The 25994-nt window shown below is 35.4% G+C and overlaps 1 protein-coding gene and 1 long non-coding RNA gene across 7 annotated transcripts; both read left to right on the top strand.

Annotated features, from left to right (window-relative positions):
- Nucleotides 1-15683: 15683 nt before the first annotated feature.
- LOC133817830 (DUF724 domain-containing protein 6-like) lies at nt 15684-20955 on the top strand. Of its 5 annotated transcripts, none has more exons than XM_062250447.1 (9): nt 15684-16190; nt 16686-17096; nt 17367-17786; nt 17980-18034; nt 18136-18683; nt 19154-19250; nt 19329-19511; nt 19811-19990; nt 20105-20955. In XM_062250447.1, exons 1-9 carry the CDS (start codon nt 15723-15725, stop codon nt 20791-20793), a joined length of 3051 nt encoding a protein of 1016 aa, XP_062106431.1. In that variant the 5' UTR covers nt 15684-15722; the 3' UTR covers nt 20794-20955. The 5 variants fall into 5 exon arrangements, with proteins under 5 accessions (XP_062106431.1, XP_062106433.1, XP_062106432.1 ...); XM_062250449.1 differs by having other exon boundaries at nt 17923-18034; nt 19154-19202; nt 19329-19421; XM_062250448.1 differs by having other exon boundaries at nt 17923-18034; nt 19329-19421.
- Nucleotides 20956-22977: 2022 nt separating this feature from the next.
- On the top strand, nt 22978-25700 carry LOC133817831 (uncharacterized). 2 transcript variants are annotated; one of them, XR_009885721.1, is made up of 3 exons: nt 22978-24810; nt 24911-24986; nt 25099-25700. It is a non-coding gene; the product is annotated as an uncharacterized LOC133817831 (long non-coding RNA). The 2 variants fall into 2 exon arrangements; XR_009885722.1 differs by lacking the exon at nt 24911-24986.
- Nucleotides 25701-25994: the final 294 nt, after the last annotated feature.

The raw sequence follows: 25994 nt of genomic DNA, 5'->3' as shown, positions 1-25994 counted from the left end.
TTCGAGTATTAATGGAACCTTATACTTTGGTAGTGACTAGGTGATAAAGGCTTAGGCTCGGGGTCGGATTGTGCTTGAGGGGCGTGGCTCGTAGTCAATAACCGTACAGACTAAAGGTAAGAAAACTGCACCTGGTTGAATATATGCGATGGGACTAAGGGCTCCCTATTGTAAATGCTTGAAAAGATGGTATTATGTCATGCAAGCCATTTGGTGAACCAACGACCTGAGGGTGTCAAGGGTTTCACTAGCGCACAGGGCGCGGCTCGGCCACTGGTAACCGATGACAACTTATTATGCACTGAGCTCAGTTTAAGTGGGCCGAAGTCAGTGGGTTAAAAAGAGGGTGCGCCTAAGTCGTCGGCCCTGAATATTATGTGATATGAGTGTTGTGTGTGATAGATTGTATCTTGAATCTGATTGTATGTGCTGATTATCTGTTGTGAAGTATCTGATGGGAATACATGCATAATGAGTTAATTATCTGATATCATTGATTGAGTTGTATAAGATGTTTTCTTGCTGGGTCTCGGCTCACGGGTGCTACGTGGTGCAGGTAATGTTAGAGAATATATATTATAATTGCTCAATGGAAATATAGAAAAACCAAAAATACAACTCTATGCAATGATACAATGGACAAGATAATTGATTAAATAAATATTACAACCCAATTGCTCAAAATACAAGTAAATAGAAAGATGTAGAAGAAGAAGATTACAAACTCAATACTATAATAATACAAGTAAATAAGAAGAACAAGATCAAAAGAATGAAAACACAAAGAAACTCTCACACAACCAAAGTGTAGAGTAGTGAGGATCACCAACTTGAGCAAGGTTCAAGACCTTTGTCCAAAAATTTATTTCCCCCTATTCTCTAAGCACTAAGGGATCTCTCAAGGAAATAACTCTCTGGAATAATCAAGCCTCAAGGTATATTTTTCAGCCAAGTGCTTTGTGGATGAAAAATAGTGTGTCTTACAAGTGAGCATTAGACTCCTATTTATAGAGTTTGAGATACCCCTTTGAATTTCAAATTCCACCAACCCTCATGGCTGTTACCAATGTTTAATTGGATGTTTATAGAATTAAAATAGAGATTTGGGAGTTATTTGGGATGTTAGAACCGTTCAATTTGGAAAAAACTTAAAATTCACATAAGCTGTCAGCCTCATTGGCCGTGGCCACTGGCTTCTATCCCCCAGGCCGCGGCCATAGGCCATTTTCAGCACAAAAAAGTCATTTTTCCAAAACGTTCCAAAACATCCCAAATCCTTTCCCACATGATTTTGTAACCTCCAAACACCTATTGGGAGTTAAAAACATGTCTCCAACAGTCATATATCATCATGACTTTGTGAAATCCAATCTCAAATGTGTAACATATAATATACACATTATTGGGTAATATTTGGGAGTTACAAATTTGTAACTGATTTTGTAACTCCAAAATATGTCACATTTGGGCACACACATGTGTCTAATTTTGTGACTCTCAATAATATGTTACAAGGTGTGACAAATCACATTTGTGTGACAAATCATATTTTGTCACATTATTTAATCTAATATTATATTATATGAAATAATATAACATTCCCCCACTAGATTAAATAATCACTCTCTATAGAAACCTTTGCATTGGTGCATAAAGTAAAATGTTTTTCGACTTGAATTTTACCTTAGTGTAATTATCACAAAGTTTGTCGAAATTTTGGTTGCCGAAGCATTGAACCACTATCCCTTGATAACAAACCGGTGATAACACACACACCTTTGCTATGTTCACTTGAGACCTCAATGTCTCGCTTTTGCACCGTTAATGGCCATGTGCACATTCCATTCATAGACTTTTCTTGAGAATGACTCCCAATTCTCATGAGGGACGGCACCACCCCTAGGTCTATATAGGCAGAACTCTTACAATATTTTGTTACCCTAAAATACTTGTCTTTTCAAGACTGAATTCTATTAAAAAACCTTTCGGTTTTAACCCTCATTTTGGTAACACACTAGTACTCATATCTCAGATGGGACAAAATTTGAGTACTACTATCTATTCACTTGATTGACTTGTTATTATCTATTGAACCTAATACTAGTTTGGTTACTAGTATTAAGATAGGTTACCATCAACCGTGAATCTCTATAGGGAGTCTAAGTCCCACCCCTTGGAGTCTAAGTCCCACCCCTTGAGATGTAGAAATAATTCCATTTGAATCATTTCTTTTCTCATGTATGCATACTTAGACACTCTCATTATTTTATTCAAACTTTGTTGCTAGCCATAGTTTGATTAAAATAGTTACCTCTTTAAAATAGTGATTTTGACCATAGTCAACACCTCCACTATTTTATAGTTTAATATCCAAGATAAACATTTGAATATTAATTCTAGAAACCTCTTTGTTTCTAAAATTCTCCTTTATGTTTTAAATTGATTCCTTCTTGAATCAAAATATTACAAACAGTAACTTTAGACACCAAGCATGTCTAGATTTATCCATTCTATACACATATAGCCAATGTGATTTAGAATGTGGAATTCCAAATCACCTATTTGATAGAATGACCAAATTAATCAATTAATTAACAATAAATTGATTAACTTTGGAGCATCACCCCCACATTTTTCACACAGTGATAATAAAATATCACTTTAAAATAAAAATCTATTTATTTCTAATAAGTCATTTATCCTCCAAGATAAAGCTAGACCTATGATTCTCAAAGTTAATCATGAGTCCTTAAGCTTCATGATAAACACTCAATAGATCAAGATAAAAAACCTCAATGTTTGTCTTGATTCATTTACTTGTTAAAGCAAGGCACACTTATTTGAAAGTAACTTTTATATGGTTGCTTTCTTTTATATATTTCATAAAATAAAATGTGAACACAAATGTAATGTGAAAATTTCTCAAACAAATAATCACAAATTTCATTTTTAGTTGTATAAATAATCTATAAATCACTTAAACAACTTTTGTGTATTTCTTAAGAGTCTCTTTGAGATTCTTTTGAAAACATTAATTTGACATCCATTGATTTTCTCATCAAAATCAAAATGAAAATGTCAAATTTTTTTTTTAAACACTTTAAATCAAAGAAAATAAACCCTCATTGATTTATTTAAACACTTTGATTTCTTATATTTTGTTTAAAATTATCTCCTCACTGAGATTAATTTAAACATATCACCATCTTTAACCAAAATGAATAAAGTTCTCTTTTATTCACCATTGGTGTAAAGATTCAAAATTGCTTCTCTAACTTTGTAATGTCTCCTCATTGAGATATTCAATGTTTAAGAATTATTGTCACTAAATAATTCTAAAATATTTTTTCTTTTGACCATTCTTTAGACTATAAGTCTATTGAGTCGATATGTCATCCCACAATTTTTTAATCCACTTTGATCCATTTTTCTTGTAATGGCAAGACACAACCATTAAAAGATGTAACCCCCTTAGTTTCATCTTTTCTTATCTCATAAAGTGAGATGGTAAACACTTAAATGGGAAATTTCATTTCTCAAATAATTCTCTTTATTTACCAAATGTATGGTAACTCATCACATTGCAATAATAGAGGATAAAACATATTAATATTATTATCACCTTAATAATCATATTATATGGCACACCACAATAATCATGATAATTTTCATCAATATAGGATAAAGTATATTAACATCTCACAAATGTTTACAAGATTATATTTCAATATAATTTCACATTGTTGTAAACTAATATGGCTCTTTATTAATATGAAACATGGATTAATAATATCATCCACATATGATTTCACATTTCTATTGATTCACAAAATCAATATATAGGCATGTCATATAAAACTCATAAATTGTCATCTCAATAATTTATCATTATCTCATAATGAGACAATTCTATAACATGCTTATCATATTACTCAATAATCTACTAGATTATTTACATATTAATCACATATCACAAAAACTCAAGATATTATATTATCTTCTAATTTAACCACTAAAAAACAAAGGAGATTAGAAAACAATGAACCTTATTTATAAATTTTTCTTCTTCTCATTTCTATCACTATATGAAAAATATTAGATCTTCTAAGAAAACAAAAGAAGAACATTACCTTATCTTACCATCTTTTCAAGGTTGGATCCTCACAAGATCTCTATGGTTTCTCCTTCCATTGAAAAGGAACATAAGCTTTTGATTGTTAGAGAGTATATATTATAATTGCTCAATGGAAATATGGAAAAACCAAAAATACAACTCTATGCAAAGATATAATGGACAAGATAATTGATTAAATAAATATTACAACTCAATTGCTCAAAATACAAGTAAATAGAAAGATGTAGAAGAAGAATATTACAAACTCAATACTATAATAATACAAGTAAATAAGAAGAACAAGATCAAAAGAATGAAAACACAAAGAAACTCTCACACAACCAAAGTGTAGAGTAGTGGGGATCACCAACTTGAACAAGGTTCAAGACCTTTGTCCAAAAGCTTATTTCCCCCATATTCTCTAAGCACTAAGGGATCTCTCAAGGAAATAGCTCTCTGGAATAATCAAACCTCAAGGTGTATTTTTCAGCCAAGTGCTTTGTGGATGAAAAATGGTGTGTCTTACAAGTGAGCATTAGGCTCCTATTTATAGAGTTTGAGATATCCCTTTGAATTTCAAATTCCACCAACCCTCATGGCTGTTACCAATGTTTAATTGGATGTTTATGGAATTAAAATAGAGATTTTGGAGTTATTTGGGATGTTAGAACCGTTCAATTTGGAAAAAACTTAAAATTCACATAGGCTGTCAGCCTCACTAGCCACGGCCACTGGCTTCTATCCCCCAGGGCCGAGGCCACATGCCATTTTCAGCACAAAAAAGTCATTTTTCTAAAACGTTCCAAAACGTCCAAATTCCTTTCCCACATGATTTTGTAACCTCCAAACACCTATTGGCAGTTAAAAACATGTCTCCAACAGTCATATATCATCATGACTTTGTGAAATCCAATCTCAAATGTGTAACATATAATATACACATTATTGGGTAATATTTGGGAGTTACAAATTTGTAACTGATTTTGTAACTCCAAAATATGTCACATTTGGGCACACACATGTGTCTAATTTTGTGACTCTCAATAATATGTTACAAGGTGTGACAAATCACATTTTGTATATTATATGAAATAATATAACAGGTAAAGGCAAGGGAAAATTAGACCAGCCTTGAATGGAGAGCTCAGCGAGCGGAATGTACATAGCCAGGTGCTCGACTGCCACAGTTGAGGTCTAGGAAAGGACGTGAAACCTGAAGGCTGTCTGTTTTGCCTTAATATGGCTAGTGATTACTCATGTACTTTTGAGAGTCTGTAAACTTATTCTAACTTTTTTTTCTTATGGGATCCCATGTTTACTACAGTTTAATTATATGAAATGAGTCTTTTGAGACCAAAACCTTTTTAACCCTAGCTCCTACACGTTTAGTGACACGTTTTTGGGATAATGACTCGATTAGCGAGTCTTGCACCTTTATAAATACATAGTGTAACGGTCTTGGCTATCCAGGGTGTTATAGGCCAAGACTTATTAATGTATCTCATGCAGGTAGGTAAAACATTTATATTCTATTTAAGCAGTTAAACACATAACCATATAAATAATTACCAAACCATGAGTCGAGCTTGTCTTCAGTGGCGAGTGTACATGCCCAGCCAGTCTACAGGAACCCTAAACCTTGGCATGCTCTGATACCAAGTCGTAATGCTCTGGTTATTCCAAGATCGTTACTGTGGACTTTAAATAGTGCTTAACTCGCTAAATGAGTCATTTTGGTTATAAACGTGCATCTAGATGTCATTAATAGGATATGGTGAAAAATCTCGGTCAAAAGGAATGGAAATATCTTATTTTAAACATTAAACTGTACATGGGCTCATAAAAGTATTTACAATCCAAAATGGTCATTATAGTATAAAAATTACAACCCTCCGACCTAAGCAGCAAAAATAGGGTTAAACTCTAGTTCCTCTAAGAAACACCTTGGTCGTGGTGGTCAAGCGGCCGCATATGTACACATCGCCACCTAAGCTTTCCACTCAAGGCTAGGTGAGCTTTTCTTTCCCTTTACTTGCACCACATAGCACCCGTGAGCCAAGACTCAGCAAGAAAACTTATTACTGCATGTTTACAATATCAATAAATGATCATGTAATCATTCTAGGGCTTGTAGCCCTAATCAGATAAGAGACTAATGAGTCACTCCCTGGGTAGGTGACTAATGAGACACTCTCTGGATATGTGACTAATGAGTCACACTCTGGATAGGTAACTAATGAATCACACTCTGTATAGGTGACTAATGAATCACACTATGTATTGGTGACTAATGAGTCACACTCTAGGGCTTTGCACCCTAAGCCACGTGACGTTTCAGTCACCTGAGCCTTTTGGCCCTAGTTCTAAATAACTAGCCTTTAGACTAGACCAACTCTTTAGTTTTCTTCGACCTTAGGGTTGGTCAAGAATTTAATGCTCATGTTGATTAGATCTAATCATTTTGGCCTGTGTTAAACACATTAATGTCGATCTTGACTCTTAAGCCAATACCATACGACCAGTGCTCAGTACTACTGCTGATCATGACTAATAAGTCAAGGCTTCACGACCAGTACTAACACCAATGTCGTTTCTGACTAATAAGTCAGTACCATTCACAAATAAGCAAAGTTTCTAAGCATTTACAATGCAATCAATGTCCATATATAAATCACTCAACATGCCTCATCACTAACCATGCATGTCACATACTAGGTGCAGTTTTCTTACCTCTAGTTGGAGCGTGAAATAATAAAAGAACGACCCTTGAGAACGACCTGTCCTTAAGCCCATTACCTGTCACCTAATCATAACCAAATACAAAATCTCATCAATAAATTAAGTAATAAAAGATTCCCCGACCAAGACCTAGCCTCCAGGACATCGATTCCTACTAAACCGGGTACTAGGAACGATCTCGAGGCCTTAGGTTTGAGTTTCCATGATTAAAACACAATTTTGGCCCAACCTGCCCTTAAGCGCCGCGACCTCACACCTCTGAGTCGCGGGCCACCTCCAAATAGAGACACTAGCCTCAAGTTGCTTGCATCACACGCGGCTGCCCGCCTCCCAGGCATCGCGACCCCAACGCCCTTCAGCCTCTTCTCTCATCTTCACTAAACTTGGGTCGTGGCGCCCAAGAACAGGGCCGCGACCCCACATGAAAATCAGTCAAAAACCTTAATTTTCCCCTTTTAAAATCCTCCAAAAACCTATCCAAACATATCCAAATCCCAAAATTAAAGTTCTCAAACATCCCAATGATCCAAAACCATCAAAACCCGAGGCTTAAACAACTCAAAAACTCATCAACACATAAAATCCAATTCAAAACTTAGAAACTCAAAAACTCAAAACTTAAAGCTTGGATTACCTCTGATTAAGTCGTTTCTTGCTAAATCCTCCGGTTAATAAGCTTCTAATCTTCCCTAGATTTTCTATAACTCGATCGTCACTTGAATTCGAGTCCTAAAACTCAAGTTTCCTTCGAAAATGTGACGAACAATAAAAAAGGGTAACGAAAGAAAGAGAAAAAGTGTTTGAACATATTTTCCTTCTGACATGTTACTTCAAGGTTAAGTAACCTCAAGTAAATCCTAATGCTCGGGGTCCCAAAAACGCCCCCAAGGGTAAATTAGTCAAAATTCCTAGAATTTCCTCCTTATCTTACTATCTCCCAATATATCATCAAATAATCATTCTCATTATCCAATATCCCAATAATTGACCCCGTTATGACAAAACCGCTAACTTGCATCCTAGGATTGTCTCATGCCGAATAGCTCAAACATATCCACATAATAATGTGGTCTTACCCATAAATCACCAACATGCACATAAATATAAAGATATGCCCTCAATGGGCCAAATTACGAAAATGCCCTTCTAATAAGAAGTGGACCCAGATGCATTAAATTATCATCATATAATAATATAATTCACATAATCGTGGATATAATCACATAATTGCATAATAAATTAATTATGGCACTCCTAGCCCCCTAATCCAGGAACTAAGCCACATTAGGGAATTTGGGACATTACAGCCACCTTACCAGCTGAGAATTCGATTTATGAGAGGTAAGCTTTAGGATTTATGTTCTTTTAGTTATTTTCTTTGGTGTTCTTAGTAAACTTTGGATTTAGGGTTCTGGTGGCATTTGGTATGTTTTGACGATATTTCTATGTTTTTTGTGGTTGGTACTAGTAATCTGAGGTCGAAATTCTATGCTAGTCGGAGTAGAATTGAGCTTTGGGTCGATTTTGGTGTTGGGTCATCGCAGGAGAAAACACAGGTCTAGTTTTGTTTTGTGGTTGCGCCGTAATGCTTAGGAAGAGCGCCGCGACCTACTTGAGTTTCTTCGAGGGTGGGTTTGCATTGGACCATTGTGGCGCCGCGACCCTTTAGAGGGGTGTCGAGGCCCTAAATGGGGAACAATGATAGGGAAGCTCTTTGTTTGTTGGAGCGCCGCAACCCTTTAGGGGAAGTGTTGCATCTCAAAATGCACGAGTTTTATATATGGCCTTCTCGGTTTGTTTTAGAACCACGACGCTGCAGGGGTGCGCCATGGCGCTAATGCAGTTTAGGGTGCATTTTATTTAGAGTTTTGGGGAGTTATCTTGGGAGGCTTGGAGGACGATTTCGCTATCCCGTTTAGTGGAATCCGAGTACCGGGAGCTAGGGCTTGGTCTTGGAGCCCATTATCAGAATTAGCCCTGATTAATGTACCATTGGTGTAACGCCCTGGTTACCCCAGAACAGTTACGGTGAACCGGAAATTTAACTCGCTACCCGAGTCCTTTGGTTAAAAACGTGCTTCTAAGTGCTATTAACAGGCTAAGGTGGAAAACCAATCAAAAGGAAATGATATATTTTATTTAACGCATAAAGTTATTCATGGGCCCATAAAAAACTTTTACAAGTTATTTACAACTCAAAATGGTCATTACAGTTTCAAGTTTACAAACCCGCCGACCTAAGCGGCAAAAAAAAGGGTAAACCCCATAGTTCCTCTGAGAACTCCTTGGCCGTGGTGGTCAAGCGGCCGCATATGTACACATCACCACCTAAGCTCTCCACTCAAGGCTGGGTGAGTTTTTCTTTCCCTTTACCTGCACCACATAGAACCCATGAGCCAAAGCCTAGCAAGAAAACACAATAACACATGAATATAATATCAACAATGATCATAATAATCATTCAGGACTTTCAGTCCAAAATCGATGAGTGACAGTCGCAAAAGTCACTAAGGTGGGTTTAGCTCTCTTTAGCCATGTGACGATAGGGTCATTGGGGCTTAACAAATAAGTGAATCTTTCACTAGCTTATCAAGATAGGTGCTCGATGAACAGGTCACCAATATAACCTATCACATGACCATAGAGTCATAACCGTGGGATTCCGCTCCCTAGCCATGTGACAAGCTGTCACCTAGGCCTTAGGCCCTGGCTCTGAGTAACTAGTCCTAGACTAGTCAAGCGCTTATAAGTTTCATCAAACTTAGGGTCGGTCCAGCATTAATGCCTTAGAGTCATTCAACACTGATATCGATTAGATCTAATCTTCAATCGGCCCTGCATTCAGGACGCTTATGCCGTTTCTGACTCTTAGGTCAGTAATATGCAACCAGTGCCGTCCCTGACTAATCAGTGCCATACACAAGTAAACATCATCTACTAGCATTTAATATGCAATCAATGTCCACATTTATCAACCAACATGCCTCAAAAACAATCATGCATGTCATATACACAGGGTGCAGTTTTCTTACCTCTGGTTTGAGCGAGAAATAAAACAAGAACGACTCCTGAGAACGATCGACCTTTTGGTTCCTTAGCGGTTACCCAATCATAACCAATTATAACCTCCATTAATGAAAATCAACAATGAAACGGTCCTGACCTAAACCCCACTCTCGGGACCTCGAAACATGCCCACACGGTGAGTAGATTCGATCTCGGGCCTTAAGGATTGAAACCCCGAGCCAAAAACCCTTAAAAACACTCAAAACAGGATTCTGGAGGAACAGAGTAGCGCTACAACGCTGCTCAATAGCGCCCCAGCGCTATACTCAGAATCCCAAACCGCCCAACAGAATCCTATGTAGCGCTATAGCGCCCTCTGATGGGCGCTGTAGCGCTACCCCTAGCCAGATACTCCCCTAAAATCTCTTCCTTCGACCCCTTCAATTCCAACTCGATTCCAATGCTTCCAAACCTCATTTTTGGTGCCAAATGAACCCAAAAACCATCCTCACATACCCTAAGCATCACAACCACAAGAACCCTAGCCAAAACTCCCAACAAAACCAACCATCCAACCTAGAAATCCCAACTGAAAACCAGAGCTAAAACAGAGCAAACTAGGGATTTTAATGGCTAGAAACTTACCTCAAGCTCAGATTATGATGCTCTGCAATGGTGGAACACACTCCCAAGCTCTCAAGACTTACTTCCCAAGCTTGAATCATCAAGTTAGACTCAAAAATCACAAAGAAAAAGGGAAGAAAATAGGTACGGGAGAAGCTTTTGAAGATACTATGTTTTCCTCTTCTTTCTACAGCCTTCAATGGCTTATATCTATCCTAGGGGTGAAAAGACCAAAATACCCCTAGGTCAATTAAGGGTTTCTAAAGGCTCCCAAGGGCAAAATTGGTATTTCTCACTTATCTCGTTAATCATAATTAACACTCTCCAATTCCCGCTATTCTCGATATTCTCAAACATCAATAATTCATATCCCGTTACCCTTTAATCCCCGACAACGCTCTAATCATTAAAATCACCCTGAGACTCATCCCGAGCCCCGAACTTAAACCTGTTATGACTAGACCGCTAATTAATATTCCAAAATCGTCTCATACCGAATAGCTCGAAAAAATCCACATTATAATGTGGTCTCAACAATAGGTCATCGACATGCATACAAATATACAATTACGCCCTCAACGAGCCAAATTACCAAAACACCCCTATAATGAAATGTGGACCCACATGCACGCATTTAACATCATATTATAATATAATTCGCATAAACATGCATATAATCATTTAATGGAATAATTAAACAGTTATGGCCCTCCCGGCCTACTAATCCAGCCATTAAACCGCATTAGGGATTTCGGGGCATTACAATTGGTGTTGTGCTAGGGTTTTATGCAAGGCTCGTGTGAAAGGGATCGTGCTCAGGGTCGCTTCACTAATTTGCTCAGGACTTAAGGTAAGAAAACTAACACTTGCACCTTGTGTTGGGCACCGACCCTATTATATGGAAATAGTTATGACTGTATCTAAATTGTGAATAATGGTTGTGTGATTCTATCTGGTTTTATCTGTTGCATCTGATTGTTGAATAATTATTTGTGAGTGGTCGGCACTAGCCGTGTTTGGCAAATTGCATGTGTAATGCAGGTCGAGATGGCGTAGCCACTTAAAGGGTTATGAACCCATTGGTTCGACACATGTTGTATGAATGAATATTGGGTTGACATGAACTGTGCTATCTGTTGTCATGCTTATATGTGTTTTAAATGTCGTGATAGTTCTCTTGCTGGACCTCAGCTCACGAGTGCTTTATGGTTCAGGTAAGGGTAAAGGAAAGCTGGACCAGCCATGGGTTGAAGAGCTATAGGGACAACGTGTACATACTCAGCCTGCTCGACTGCCACGGTCGAGATATTTTGAGGAACAGGGGTTATTGGCTCGATTTTGCCACTTAGGTCGGCTAGTTCTGTAATTTTGTTGTAACCGTATGTTTGATTTAAAACCTTTGGGATCCCTTGTATTTAATCAAACATTTTTAATGAAAAGTTTAACTTCATTGACCAAATTTTTTAATACCGTAACTGTTGTTTAATCTTAATTACACTTTTAAGTCCAAATGACTCGCTTAATGAGTTAAGCACTATTTTTAACACACGGTGTAATGATCCTGGATTAGTAGGACGTTACAGGTCGTGATTTAGATTTTATGTCTTGATTTTTATATTTTAAAGGAATGTGGTTTACATTTTAAGCTTTGTGATTTAAATTTTAAATAGTTGTGGTTTAGATTTTAAGCATTGATGCTCACATTTTAAATAATATTTGTTCATAGATTGTATACAATTCTATAAATATAGTTGTCACACACACATATATAAGACTTCTCAATGGTTACTACCCATAGATGGGTACTAACAATTATGATGACGTGACAACATAGTGACTTGGTATAGCAAGTCACCAACAAGTAAATATTTTTTTCTACATTAATTTTGAATTTAGTTATTTTTTGTCGTAATTAATGCTGTTTCCAACCAATGAGAGACACTAGCTATATTTAAAAATTAACATGCATTTGAAAAATGAAAAGTTTACAATATTATATTTTCATAATAAATACACGTTTTTCATCAGGTAACCTTTCAAAAAATTAAAAAAAATCAAAATTTATTTTTAGAAATATTAATTAACAATTATAAACATGAACCATTGATCTTAATCCAATGATTAATATTAAAGTAACCATCCATGGGCAGTAACCATTAAGAGTGCACTCATATATATATGTCAGCATAAAAATTTCAATTTTACAATAGCAACTTTAGTTTTTATGAGTTACTTTAACAAATATTTAGAATGCATTTCAAAACTAGTACTATTCGAGCCTAGTATGAGTTGTTATGAGCCTATAATTATTCTTTAGACATTTCAACAAGCAATTAGAATGCATTTATAATTTAACTATAATATGACACATATAATACACACTACAATAACACTTAGAACCATGTGCTCAAATAATGGTAATTTGGGAAGTCTCATGATAATAATTGATAAAGTTTAACTAAATATATTTAGTGTCTAATTTTAGTTAACTACTCCTAAAAGTGGATAGTTCTCAACTTTCCCCATTTTTTTTTTATTATTATAGATATGATTGCTATTTATCTCTTTATGAATTTGTAATGCATATTTTTAGGGTGGACAAGGAATTTATATAGTTAGAAGATTTCTCTTCTTTTATTTAGGTTGTTTATCACATTATAAATTTTTTCAATAAATATATTTCATTGCGAAAAAAAGTCATGTCATTTGTTGTTATTAGAATTTTTTAATATATTTAGTTGTGAACAGATTTGTCGTTATAATATATATAACAAAAAAAATCTCATTTTCGTTGTAGTAGGAAAAGAAATGAAAGAAAAGATTTATCTTTTTTATTTTGGGGGTATTTGTGGGATAAATACTCAATGTTTTACACTAGTTATAGTTAAATATATAATATTTTATTTTTATAGCAAAAATATTCAATGTTCAATATATGTTAAAGATAGATACCTAATTTTTTTTCTTTGTGGCAAAAATACCTAAAGTTGCTAAAATATTACTTTTGTCAGTACCTCTTGTGTTAAAACTGTTAAGTATATTGACTAAGCAGACATTTGTCATTCTGTAATCAGTCCATTTTATATTTATTTATTTTTTTAAATATTTTAAATTAGAAAAGTGAATTGAAAATACATTTTAAATTATTACAAATTTAAAAAATATATATTTTGATAACACAAATACATAAATTACAGAGTGATACATATTTGGTGAGTCAATATTTAATAACTCCAACAAAGAAGATGAAAAAAAATAATATTTTAAAAATTTTAAGTATTTTTGCTTAAAGAAAAATATTATATATTTATTTTTAACCTATGTTGAATATTAAATATTTTTTTCATAAAATTAAAAAATTAGATATTTAAGTAAAACAAATGTAAAAGAATTTATTCGCAAATATCTTTTGTTTTTCATGAAAGTTTGATTTTGAATTTTTTTTTCATTTTATTTTATGAAAATGTGGATACTTTAGACGCCGGTAGCAAAGCACATCTTCCTATTTATAATATGTACAATTTGGACTTCTAAATTTGTCGAAGTAACAAAATTTAATGACTTTGACTTCATCATTACCAATTTCAGACTCGACGACGAAAATTAAATACGGTTTGCAGGTCTAAATCTAGAGAGCGTGGATTTGTATCAATCAATTGCTGCAATTACACATATCTTGACTTGACCCCTTGATATTGGCATACAATCCTATGTAGTTTTTTTTTTATTCTGCATAAACTAGGATTGTTGTTTTTAGCTCACATAGAATAGAAGCCTATTTCGGAAAAAACAAGAACTAACTACATTGAGAAATTCATTCCAATTCTTTAGTCAATGAAGTGAAGCAAACCAAAGTTGCAACAAGAAATCAGAACCAACCAAGCCTTAGTAGAACACATTATTAGCAGAGTTTCAGTAAACATAATTCATACCCTGCACTTGTCACTTTTAGCCGTTCAAATTAGAACTATTACTAATATTGGGAATGTGATACAACAAGTGGTGTTTCACTTTGTCAGCTCAAAGTTTTTGATTCTCACTTCTTTCAACTTTCTTACCTTGGATCAAATCATAATCCACCTCATTCGAACATAACAACAACAAATGCTCCCTCACACTATGAGAAGAAGTGACTAAATATTTAAATCCAAACCTCAAAATACTTTAAAGGCAAAGTCGAGCGTGGGATCCAAAACCATTGAGGACAGCATTCAAAATGAGAGCCGAAAATGAAAAAACATCTTAAAGTATTTGTACCTGTGTGAAAAACATAATTTAATTTTAAAACAAAAATAAAAATTGATTTTTTTTCTCCTCTTCTTCCTCTACCTTGATCATGCATTTCTTTGAGATACAGAGAAAAACCCATCAAACAAGAACCAAATTGAGTGGCAAAAATATCCAATTAAAAGAAAGAAAGGAAAACCATTAAACACTAATAACCAGAGGTTTCTTCTTCTTCTTCTTCTACCTAGGATAGTAGTAAAGCTCCAAAAGCTTCTTGTTCTATAAACCAAATTAAGCTTCTTGCTCTACCTTGGATAGTAGTAAGTAAAACCATTCTTCCCGGATATTTCCATTGTTAGTTCTCACCTCAAAATATCAGACTTGCCAAGGTAACCATTTCTTTATACTATTCAGAGTTTGAACCATAAATTTTTTGCAGAACCCACACCTGCAGCTCCGCCCATATCCTCCAAAACTCGCATCACCACCCATAATTGAATAACCACGGCTTACTTTTCTTTCTCTCATTATAAGGCCCTTTTCTCATTGGTGTTTCCATATCCATTTTCCTCAGAAAAAAATATTTTCTTTTTTCTTCTTTTCTTTTAATCGGCAGAAGAGTACAATATGGAGATTTTGGTGGCTACCGGTACATAGCGTCTATTTTGAACCAAATATGGTAATGAGGGCGGGACTTGGGTGTAAATGCACGCTACTCGAGGCTCTCCAACCCAGTTGTAGCTGAGTCGATTCTCACTTTCTCTCTCCAAGGCTCGCATCGGTACCCATCACAAGAGAGTGGAATATAAATTAAATCAAGAAAACGGGTGGATGGGTTGTACTTTTTGTCATTGGGGACCCCACAGACTAGGCTGTGAAAAAAGATTGTATTTTTATATATTTGTGTATATAATATGTGTATTATGTTGCTCTGACTTGCTGAGCCGGTAAAAGGTGGGTAGATACAAGGCTGAATTAGGGTTTTGTTGGTAAGAGTGAGCCAAGAAGAAATATGTTGAGCTTGAGCTCCTACGAGAGTAGTGACCCTAGGCAACTTTTCTCTGAAGGCACCGAAGTTGAAGTTAGCAGCGACGAAGAAGGGTTTAAGGGAGCTTGGTTCAAAGCCTTTGTGGTTGAGAACTTGGGTTCCTCTGCTCCGAAGAAGAGGAGGAAAGTTTTGGTTGAGTACTGGAGTCTTGTCACTGAAGATGGGTTCCAGCCGTTAAGGGAGCATGTTGATTTGTGCCATTTAAGGCCTTTGCCGCCCGACGCTGGTGCTGAAGATTTTGAGGTTGGAGACGTGGTTGATGCTGATTACAGAGATGGGTGGTGGACTGGGGTTGTCAGGAAAGTTTTGGGGTGCGACAAGTATAGAGTATTTTTTGAGAACCCACCAGATTTGATTGAATTTCAGAAGAAGCAAATGCGGTTTCATCAAGATTGGGTTAATGGTAAATGGGTTCGTCCTTTGAAGGAGCAGGTATTATATAACTATGCTTCGTTCTGGTGTTTCTCAAGTATACATGTTACTTTCCTTGGTTAGAATTCTGAAGTTGTTGCTTTGATTTGGGTAATGTTAGTTGTCATAACATCATCTGTTTCTTTCTAATCCATGATTTTTGGTTTTGTTGCACTATTTGGATTGATAATGTTATCACTGGAAAGTTTTATAATGTGATTTGCTCTTGTTATATGCAAATGCAGGAGAACATTAGTAGAGGGACATGGAAATTAGAAAGAAATGAAGTCATTGCATTTTCCATGCCTAGTCTGAGTGATTTTTAGTTGCATGAATAGGCCTTAGTTGTATCTTGATACTTTTTTTACATTTACATCTTTTAAATTATCGTTTGAACATCAAAAATGGAATCTCCACTTCAACTTAGGTGGTACTATAAATGTATTATATTTTCATGACCCCAAAATTAATTTGTTTTCTTTGTTTTTAATTTTTTTTAAAAAAAAATTTCTAAAGAAAATGACAGGGTCTACTTTCAGCTCAGGAACTGATGTAGAAGTGCATTTTGACAATGAGGATTTAAGTGATGCTTGGATCCCTGCAATTGTGGTTAAAGAAAACGATGATAATACCTTTTTGGTGAAGTATCACAACTCTAAGGCTAAGAATTGGAAAGATACTGTAGATTTCACTCATATCCGTCCTGCCTTTCCTCGCAATGCAGGTAGGATTTATGAGTTGTGTGACAAAGTAGATGCATTTAGTGATTTTGCTTGGCGGGTTGGTGAAATCACCAAAATCCTACCTGGGAAGAAATACACTGTCGCTTTCAAGCATGGGAATGGGATGAAGTCCAAGGAGTTCAGTCAAACAGAAATAAGGCCTCTAGTGGAATGGAAAGATGGAAAATGGCTTGTGTGGACAAAGGTATGGGATTTTCCTATTAAATACATGCAATGCATAGTTAATATTTAGTTTTGAGAATGCAACAAATGATACTATAAGTTGCTGAGTGATGTAAATCTGACTGTGGCCCAGGGGCCAAGCTGTTAGTTGCGTTGTCAACTTGGTTTGTGTTCAGTTGCATCATCATCTTGCTGTATTAGAAACAGACAGTTTGGTACCATGCATTTGGTAAAGTTTTTATGATAAATATTATGTGGTATCATTAGCTTAATTAATGGAATTCTGTTACAGGAAGGCTTGGTTGATTTGAATTTAGATTTGCAAGAAGATTTGGAGCACGGTGCCAATAATATAAGCAATGCTGATGTACTTTCTCAACTGGGAAGTTTGGGTTTACTTGACTATACCCATGAAACGAAATCACCTCAGCCTACAAACTCGGGGAAGAATCTGAGAAAGCGCTCTACTGATTGCAGTGAGGATTCAGTTTCTATTACTCCAAACTTGACTCCGGTGTCATCCCCTAACAATGGTGAACATATGCATCCTCTGGAAAAGCAAGAAAACGAAGTTCCCAATGGATCCCCGTCATCTGATAAGGCATGTAAAGCACGGAAATTTAAATTGGCCACCACTCCTGCATCAGCAATTGTGGGGAGTACACGTTTAAGAAAACCTGTTGTTCCTTTTATAATAGAATCTAATTCAAAGGTGAGGCAAACTTAGTGATTTGTAAACTGGTGCAACTGACGTATGCTTTCACATCTCGTCTCCTATAAAATATAGATCTATTTTCAGTTTCTTCTATTTTTGGTGCATACCTGATATATTTTACTCCAATGTGTAGAGGAGTAAGCAACATAAAGGTGGTGGATGTGAAATTAAAATTTCAGATAATGTGCAGCGCAGAGGAAGAACTAAGAAGAGTCAAGTCAAAAGAACAGCAACATCAGCAGTAGGTATGTATGTCTGGGAGAATGAAAAGAAAAAATTATGAGGCATATGTATCACAACAGCTTCATTTCATTTCTGAGAAAATTTGATGCTTAAAGTTTTGCAGGTAAGACTAGAAATGTTAGCAGTGGTGCTGCTGGAAAGGATGTTGAAAAGGAAGGCATAAAAGGAGAATCTGAAGCCGATATAGCATTAGGTACGACCACAAATACAAGTACTGGCGCTGCTGAAAATGTTGTTGAAAAGGAAGGCATTAAAGGAGAAGCGGAACTCCCTGCAGCATTAGGTAAGGCCGGAAAAAATGCATGTCCCAGTACTGCTGAAAACGTTGTTGAAAAAGAAGGTACTGCTGGAAAAGATGCTGAAAAAGAAGGTGCTGCTGGAAAAATTGTTGAAAAAGAAGGTACTGCTGGAAAAATTGTTGAAAAAGAAGGTACTGCTGGAAAAGCTGTTGAAAAGGAAGGTACTGCTGAAAAAGTAGTTGAAAACGAAGGCATAAGAAAAGAAGCCGAAGGCCTCATAGCATCATCATCTACTGAGGAAGTGCAGGGTTCAGTGGCCAAGAGTCTTGTTCAGTTTCTTAGTCAAGAGTTGGTAAATCTACCAAGTGATCCGAAGAATAATTCAGATAATGCATCAGATGACAATAGCACAGTAAGCAATTTACTTCTAAATAATGTTTTTTAAAGCAAGAGAATGATTCTATTCAATAGCAAAGAAACTTTGCTAGTTAAAGTTGTCAGAAAGTAGGCATAAGTTTGTTTCTTTTAAAGAAGAATGGAAGTTTTTCTTTTGTGTCGATTGAATGGCTTGAGAGAAAATAGCATATACTCTTTCAAACAAAGTAGATAGGCTTCAAGAAGCCAAAGCTAGTGATTTTAGCTCTCGCACCACATTACCCATAAAATGATTAAGTCATGAGATATTAAGTTGTTGACACCCAGGTTGTGTCAGCTCAGTTTGCCAGTGATCCAATTTTAGCTGACTTGCATGCATCATAGCCTTGTTCTTTTCCCAAACATGGTATAAAGTCGGCATGAAATAACAATTGTATTCAGCTTTCCTCTTTATTGATCTTGAGCTCAAATGATATTGACTATGGATGTGTGCCCTTTGTTGTGCAGGAGTTTAAGCAGCAATCATCAGGAGGGAGCAACAATAAAAGAAAGAGAGGTAGACCTAGAAAGATAGTAAAGCTTGGCCCAGAAGCTTCAGTGGACGGTGCATATTATTTATAACTGTAATTAGCTTTCAGATGTTTGTATTTGCAAACCGATAATTGTTCTTATGATGAAGCAGGACATGTTGAGGAATTGGCTGTAAAAGCTTGTAAAACCAATGGAGGAGTTGGAGGAGTTGTCCCGCCTGCTCAAGGAGGGAAGGAAACCGCAGGTACGGCAATCTGCAGCCTTGATCTCAATTCCAATCCATTGCTAAAGGATCTATTAAATCCATCAGTAGTAGAAGCTGCTGTTCAATCCAGTAAGTTATAATGATAAGTTACATATTTAGGCTTTTCTTTACAAACACAAACTAACAAAAGAGTACTGAAATTAAGCAAACCTTGAGTCCCTTCGGGGACATCCGATAAAGTTAAGCGAACCATGAATTTTTATCTTATCGGGGGGATTACTTGTTCTCATATCCTCTGTTCAATGTCTAATGGCACTGAGAAATGGTTGTAGAGAATGAATTTCAGAACAATTTTAGCTCATTTTTTTTTCTCCTTATTATTCCCAATTATGTTGTCTTTACTTGAAGCTACAATTGGCATTTTGTAGATCTACAAGATACCTCTAAAGGAAAAAGTGTTCATATTTCTGGGACGAACAGTGCTACAAATGAAGCTGAATCTGAATCGATTTATACTAGAGTATCAAGCGGTACAGATGATGATGATAATCAACCTCTATCAAAGTGGTTTGGGGGAATGCAGAGTCAACCAGGTGTCCTCGAAACAAGTAAGTCACTATTTTATGCTATATGATCTTTATTCAGGAACCTATTGTCCTCCTTGTTTCGCCTTAACACCATATTCAAGTACGGTTGAACTGACTGCATCTGTGCCTTTCTAGAATCACTCGGTAAGACCGTTTTTGACCAACGGTACAAGGATAGAGAACGAGCAAGTATCAGTAAGAAGGCTATTGTTGTTCATGCCTTCAGTGGGAGCGAGCCTGAGGATAGTTTAAGGTTGCCGTTCGTAAAAAGCTCTCCAGTCTGGAAAGCAATTGATTCCATGGAAGTATTTGGAAAGATGGGACAAGTACCACATTTTCGTCCACTTTACAAATGTAAAGAAGAGCATAGGGAAGGAATGGCTATTGGCCACATGGTGACCTTTTCTGGTTTGGTTGACAAGATATCTAAGTTGCAATGCGATGATCGTGGCAGCATTTTCCACAGCACTTTGGAGACACTACAAGAGTTAGAAAAGCATGGCTTTGATGTGTCGCTTCTAAGAAATCGTGTGAATGCATTATTGTTAATTAAAGATAGACAAGCGCGGGCTAGAGACGAGTCAAAAGATGTTGAAAGAAAGATCGTGGAGCATGCTGGTGAGAAAGCTAAACTTGTGGGCGAGATTGATGATGTTTGTAAGAAGATACGTGAACTACAGGAGAAACATGCATTACTCAAATCACTGATGGAGAATAAAGAGCAAGATATAAGAAAGTTGCAGCAGCATGTGGATAATATCAACCAAAGTGCTGCCCTTGAGAAACAAGAATTTGAAAAACTAGCAGCTGCCCCTTTCATATAGCCCTGAGCTGAGCGGTGATTCTCTTACCCCATGTGTCTTTTTTTGGTTGTAGTTGCAGAAATGATTGTTTGCAATGTACTTTTGAAACATTATCAACTATATGTAGTTCGTAGTGTATTCCATTGCTTACCAAAATTAACTACTGTTTATCTTTGTACTTGAGCTCAATGAGTATGCCTATAATCTTTTGTAAAGCACATATCAAGTTTGATTCAGGGGTGGGGGAAAGAGAGCCAAAACTCTGGTGGAAGTTAATTATGTGTTTACTGACATGGCCCGTGATCACTGCTATTTATTCAAGTCTGGGGTGAACAAGAAAAGGCATTAATTTGGTCTGATGATATATATTTAAATATATATATATATATATACTAAATATATATATACATATATATGTAACTAATTCCTACCCGAATGAAAACAAGAGTCAATTTAAGTTTTCCTGGATGGCTCAGTTAATCAGAAATGAGGCCCACTGATGTTGATGTAGATCTGCAGCTACATCAAATGAGTAACCTTAAAAGAAGAATGAACAAACTAATATGTTTTGTGTTCTTTAGATTACTAGATAACGCTTATGAATTAGCTTAACCTAAGCACAATGAAGGGACAGAGTTGGATGGAATGCATTGATTTAGTGTGGTGGCATGGATCAATATAATCGGTTCATGGAGGGAAATGGGTTGTTGTTGATGGCACATTAAACTCACTGCACCAAAATTTGACAACCTATATGGACCACCATGCTAGCTAGGTGGCATTAGTGTCTGTGGTCAATAGGGCTAATTTCTATGATAACCATAAAGAATGGAGTAGATAGCTACTCCTCTTGAGCTATGTAACAAAGGTGCTTAGCAGAGAGAAATAGAAAGAACATCCTCCTCAGATTCCCACACTGTAGTGATAGTTCAGTATACTAACGAGTGATATCATTATGCCATTTTTCTTTTCTGTTGAATTGATCTTAAAGTTGGTTGTTCATCAGGGGAAATAAAGCCCAGCAGAAATTATTCCACCACAGATCCTTAATGTTAGCACAATTATGTATACCAGTGGAGATCCTGAAGGTGTTGTGACAACACAAAACCAGTATGAAGAAGATAAAGGTAAGTAGCATAATTGAACTTCTTGTGATAGATTCTTCATACATTAGTCCATACTTATCTTCCTTTTATCAAATTTTTCTGATATTTTCATTTGTGACTTTGAGTAGATGACAGGAGATTATACATATTTATCATTTCTGCCTTTGACTCGTACCCTTGACTACTTGATCAAATAATACTTTTTCCATAAAATTGCTTCTGTTTGCTATACCATGGGGTATGATATTGATGCTTGTTAATTTTGCCATATTTTGTTTTATAATCCATATCTAATCTCATATGTGGTTACCATATTCATGTTAATTCTCTTATTTGAAAGTTCTTAATGCATTGGAGTAATATTTAATGGAACTAAAGCCAACAGAGTTTTTGAAAGAGTGTGAAGGCAGGCAAATATTCCTAATCATCAGTTTGCAACAGCTTTAGAGTTTAATCATTATACTAATCAAGGATTAAAATATCTATAATTTTCATCGATATTTTACCCAAATATCTCTGTTATATTTTGTAATAAAAAATTAGAATAAATAATATTTTTGTCCCCTGAACTTTTGACACTACCAAACCTCCTAAAATATACGGGTATGTTAAAAATTTTCCATGAACTTTTGATACTATTAGATTGTGCCTCATATTACGATTTGCATAAAATAATTAACATTTTTATGTCCGAACTTTGAAAACTACTGAATTGTGTCCCCTTAAATTATAAAAAATTTAAAAATCTATCTTTCCTATTAGTTCTTACAAAATTATTAAAAAAATTCAATAAAAGACTAAATTTATTTAAAATTCATTTTAAATACATTTAAGTTTAAAAAATATTTTTTAAAAGAAAACTAAAATGTTACAATTAAAAAAAAACACATTCCCTTCTTCTTCATTATTCTTTTTTATTAATTTTTCTAATTACTTTCTATTCTTTCATTTTTGCCCCGTAAAATCCTTTTAGTAATTAAATATATATAAAATATTATAAATTTAAAATGTACTAATTTTACAAAAAATATATAAAACTTAATTAATTAAAAATATTGGAGAAAAAAATGAAAGAATAGAAAGTAATTAGAAAAATATATTAAAAAAGAATAAAGAAGAAGGGAATATGTTTTCTTTTATTTGTAACAATTTAGTTTTTCTTTTAAAAACTATTTTTAATCTTAAATGTATTTAAAAGGAATATTAAATAATTTTAGTCTTTTATTGATTTTTTTTAATTTTTTAAGAATTAATTAGAAAATAGTTTTTAAAATTTTTATAATTAAAGAGGGCACAATTTGGTAATTGTCAAAGTTTGGGGAGTACAAATGCTAATTATTTTATGCAAATTGTAACATGAGGCATGATCTGATAGTATCAATAGTTCATGGGGAAATTTTAACAGACAATATATCTTAGGAGGCACAATCTGATAGTATTAAAAATTCAGGGGAAAAAATGTTATTTATTCAAAAAATTAAATATGTCAAAATATGGAGGAAAAAAAAGAATATCAAAATCGAGAAATATAAAAAATGTAACTTAAACTTTTTCAAAATATCTTGAAAAATATTGATTTTTTTTAGAAATGAATCCTTTAATCGTATTGTTATCCCTGTTTTCCACTCGTGATATGTGGCATCACCTATTGGGTTTGTGGGCCCTCTTAAGAGGTCCGGGCCCATCCTTAACCTGGTGAACGGGGAAGGATGAAACCCTAGTAGCCCAAGCACCATCAAGCCCAACAACATTCAATTGGTGCTAGCATAACAAAGGAACTGGGACTAAGATGCAGGCCTGACTCATCTTCCCGGCCCCGACCAACCTACATCCTCCGGGATGCCAATTGAGGTGACAGACTAACTAGTCGATGGAGATAGACCTTATCAAGAATCCAGGGGAGATACTCAGTATCACGATGTCCATCTTGGAAAATGAACCCGAGTCCTGGTGAGCAAACCAGGACTTCGGTAAATGAATTGTGACATTAGTAAGCGAACCCGGACCAAACTTCCGGATAGGGCAAGCCTAGATTTCCCCAATGCTGACCTGTCCCTATGAAATCCGACAGTTGGTCTCCTCAACTAATCTGCAGAAGAGGGTACGCACGGAACGTACATTGTTCCTAAGAAACAGTACTGCCACTACTCTGACAGATCTTGTCCCCAGGGTCCCCTTAGAAGCCCATGCGGACCAGTTCGTGCTAACGTACAATGGGCAGCTGTAGGGCTTGGCCATGCCTGAGCCGACCCAATGGGCCCAGATTAACTACATCTTATTATGTAACATTCTTTGTATTATGGCTCCATTAGTGAGCAAACTATAATTACATCCCTATTGGGCCCGGATTAATCCGACCCAAGCCCATTGCGCTTGACTTCCTACAAATAGGGACAGTTGTGCACTGTAGCATGGATCTCAGATTTTCTCTTGTAAGCAAATACTCTGTTAAAACTCGTAGAAAACTCAATTCTCAAAAACTCTCTAAAGCCTAATGCTATTGACTCGTGAACTAATGCTCATTAATGCTCCAACCACGTAAAAATTGTGACTGTTCATCTCTAATTCTTTCTTTTTAGCTCTTACTTCTTAATATCTTTCTAGTTTATAAAAACTCGGTAAACACGTATGTATATGAATTTTCACATCTCATATTACTATATATATAACAAAACAATATATATTGGATTATTTAAATTTTTGAATTGTAGAATTCTTGTGTATTCATTTACAGATTTATTATGAACTTTCATATTTTAGATAAATATTTGTCACATATGCATATGCATGAATTTCTAAAAATTTCCATCCTCGTCAATATTTTTCTGATATTATCTAGTCAAGCCTATTTGGTTTGGTTTCCAGGTATAAAGAAAGGAGTACAAGAACTCAATCCAAGAAGGAGAGTGATTTTTGATCTTCCTTGCAAGTAGTAAGTAATTCATCTATTATTATCAATTTACTTCTTATACTAACTATTTTTCTGATGCTGAAGTTCAATGCTTATAATACACTCTTTCATTGCTCTAAAGCAAACTTGCTTGGATGAATTGATGATACAAAAAAAAAAACGCTTCACCTTTTGTAGATCTTTTGGCCTTCAGAAAGGTTGTGCCTTCTCTTTCACTGATACTTATTTCATGGAAAAAGTAGATAAGAATACTAACAATTTCATCACTTTGCTGTCTTCTTACCTTTCTTTCTATGATTTTTCATATAGAAACTAAACTATGCGGACACGTTCGCAGCTCCTTTTTGAGTTCTGAGATCGAAGAATTTTTGCGTCGTGTTACTAGCTGCGCCTTTGTTGTCCAAGGCTACGGTAAGTACAAGGCATCAAGATTTTGTTTTGAGTACATAACATGTCATCAAAGGCCATCTCAGCCTTACATTCTGATTAGCCTAACTAATTCCTATAGTTATGTTTGGACATTAAAACTAGCCAGTGCATTGCTCTGGAAATCTTGCTCGCGTTGGAGGTATTTTCTTAGATGAAGGGAAGTCTGTTTTTGTTGAGTGCCACAAAAAGCCTAAGCTATCATGAGAAGCAATAGTTGAAGATGGTTGGTTCCATACAGGTTGAAGAAGAAAATCTCTTTTTTTTCTAAGTCTCTTTGAAGAAACTTCACTTAAAAACCTCTTTTGATAATTAAGTCCTTGGCATTTCTGAAGATATAGGGGAAATGCTGAGCAGTTAAGATAATTGATAGGAAAAAGAATCTTGTAAAATTGTCCCAAGGTATGTTGCTCTGAGTACTTGGAGAATGTTCATAGTTTCACTCCAATTGTTGAAGATGTAAGTAAAAAACTCTCTCTTCATGATGACTGATTTTTGTTATTTTTCTTTTTCTTTTTCTTTTTCAACTGTTTGTTGGATTTGGATATATGGAAACCATTTTAAATCATCTCTAATTGCAGTGGTTATGCCTAATGAAGAAAACACCGTAAAATGGGCGTGTGAAAATGGTCTTTTTTTTTCTTTCCCGTATAACCATAAGTTACTATATTTTATTTTCTCTCTTCCATATCATATTTGGACAACTTTTATAAAAAATTAATCCCACTACAAAAAATCTTACTTTTAGTCATAGTAAAATTTGTAACAAAAAGTGAAAA

This window comes from Humulus lupulus, chromosome 2, assembly GCF_963169125.1.
Source record: "Humulus lupulus chromosome 2, drHumLupu1.1, whole genome shotgun sequence".
Taxonomy (NCBI): domain Eukaryota; kingdom Viridiplantae; phylum Streptophyta; class Magnoliopsida; order Rosales; family Cannabaceae; genus Humulus; species Humulus lupulus.
The sequence above is the reverse complement of the archived record's forward strand: the minus strand, read 5'-3'. Positions and strand labels throughout refer to the sequence as shown.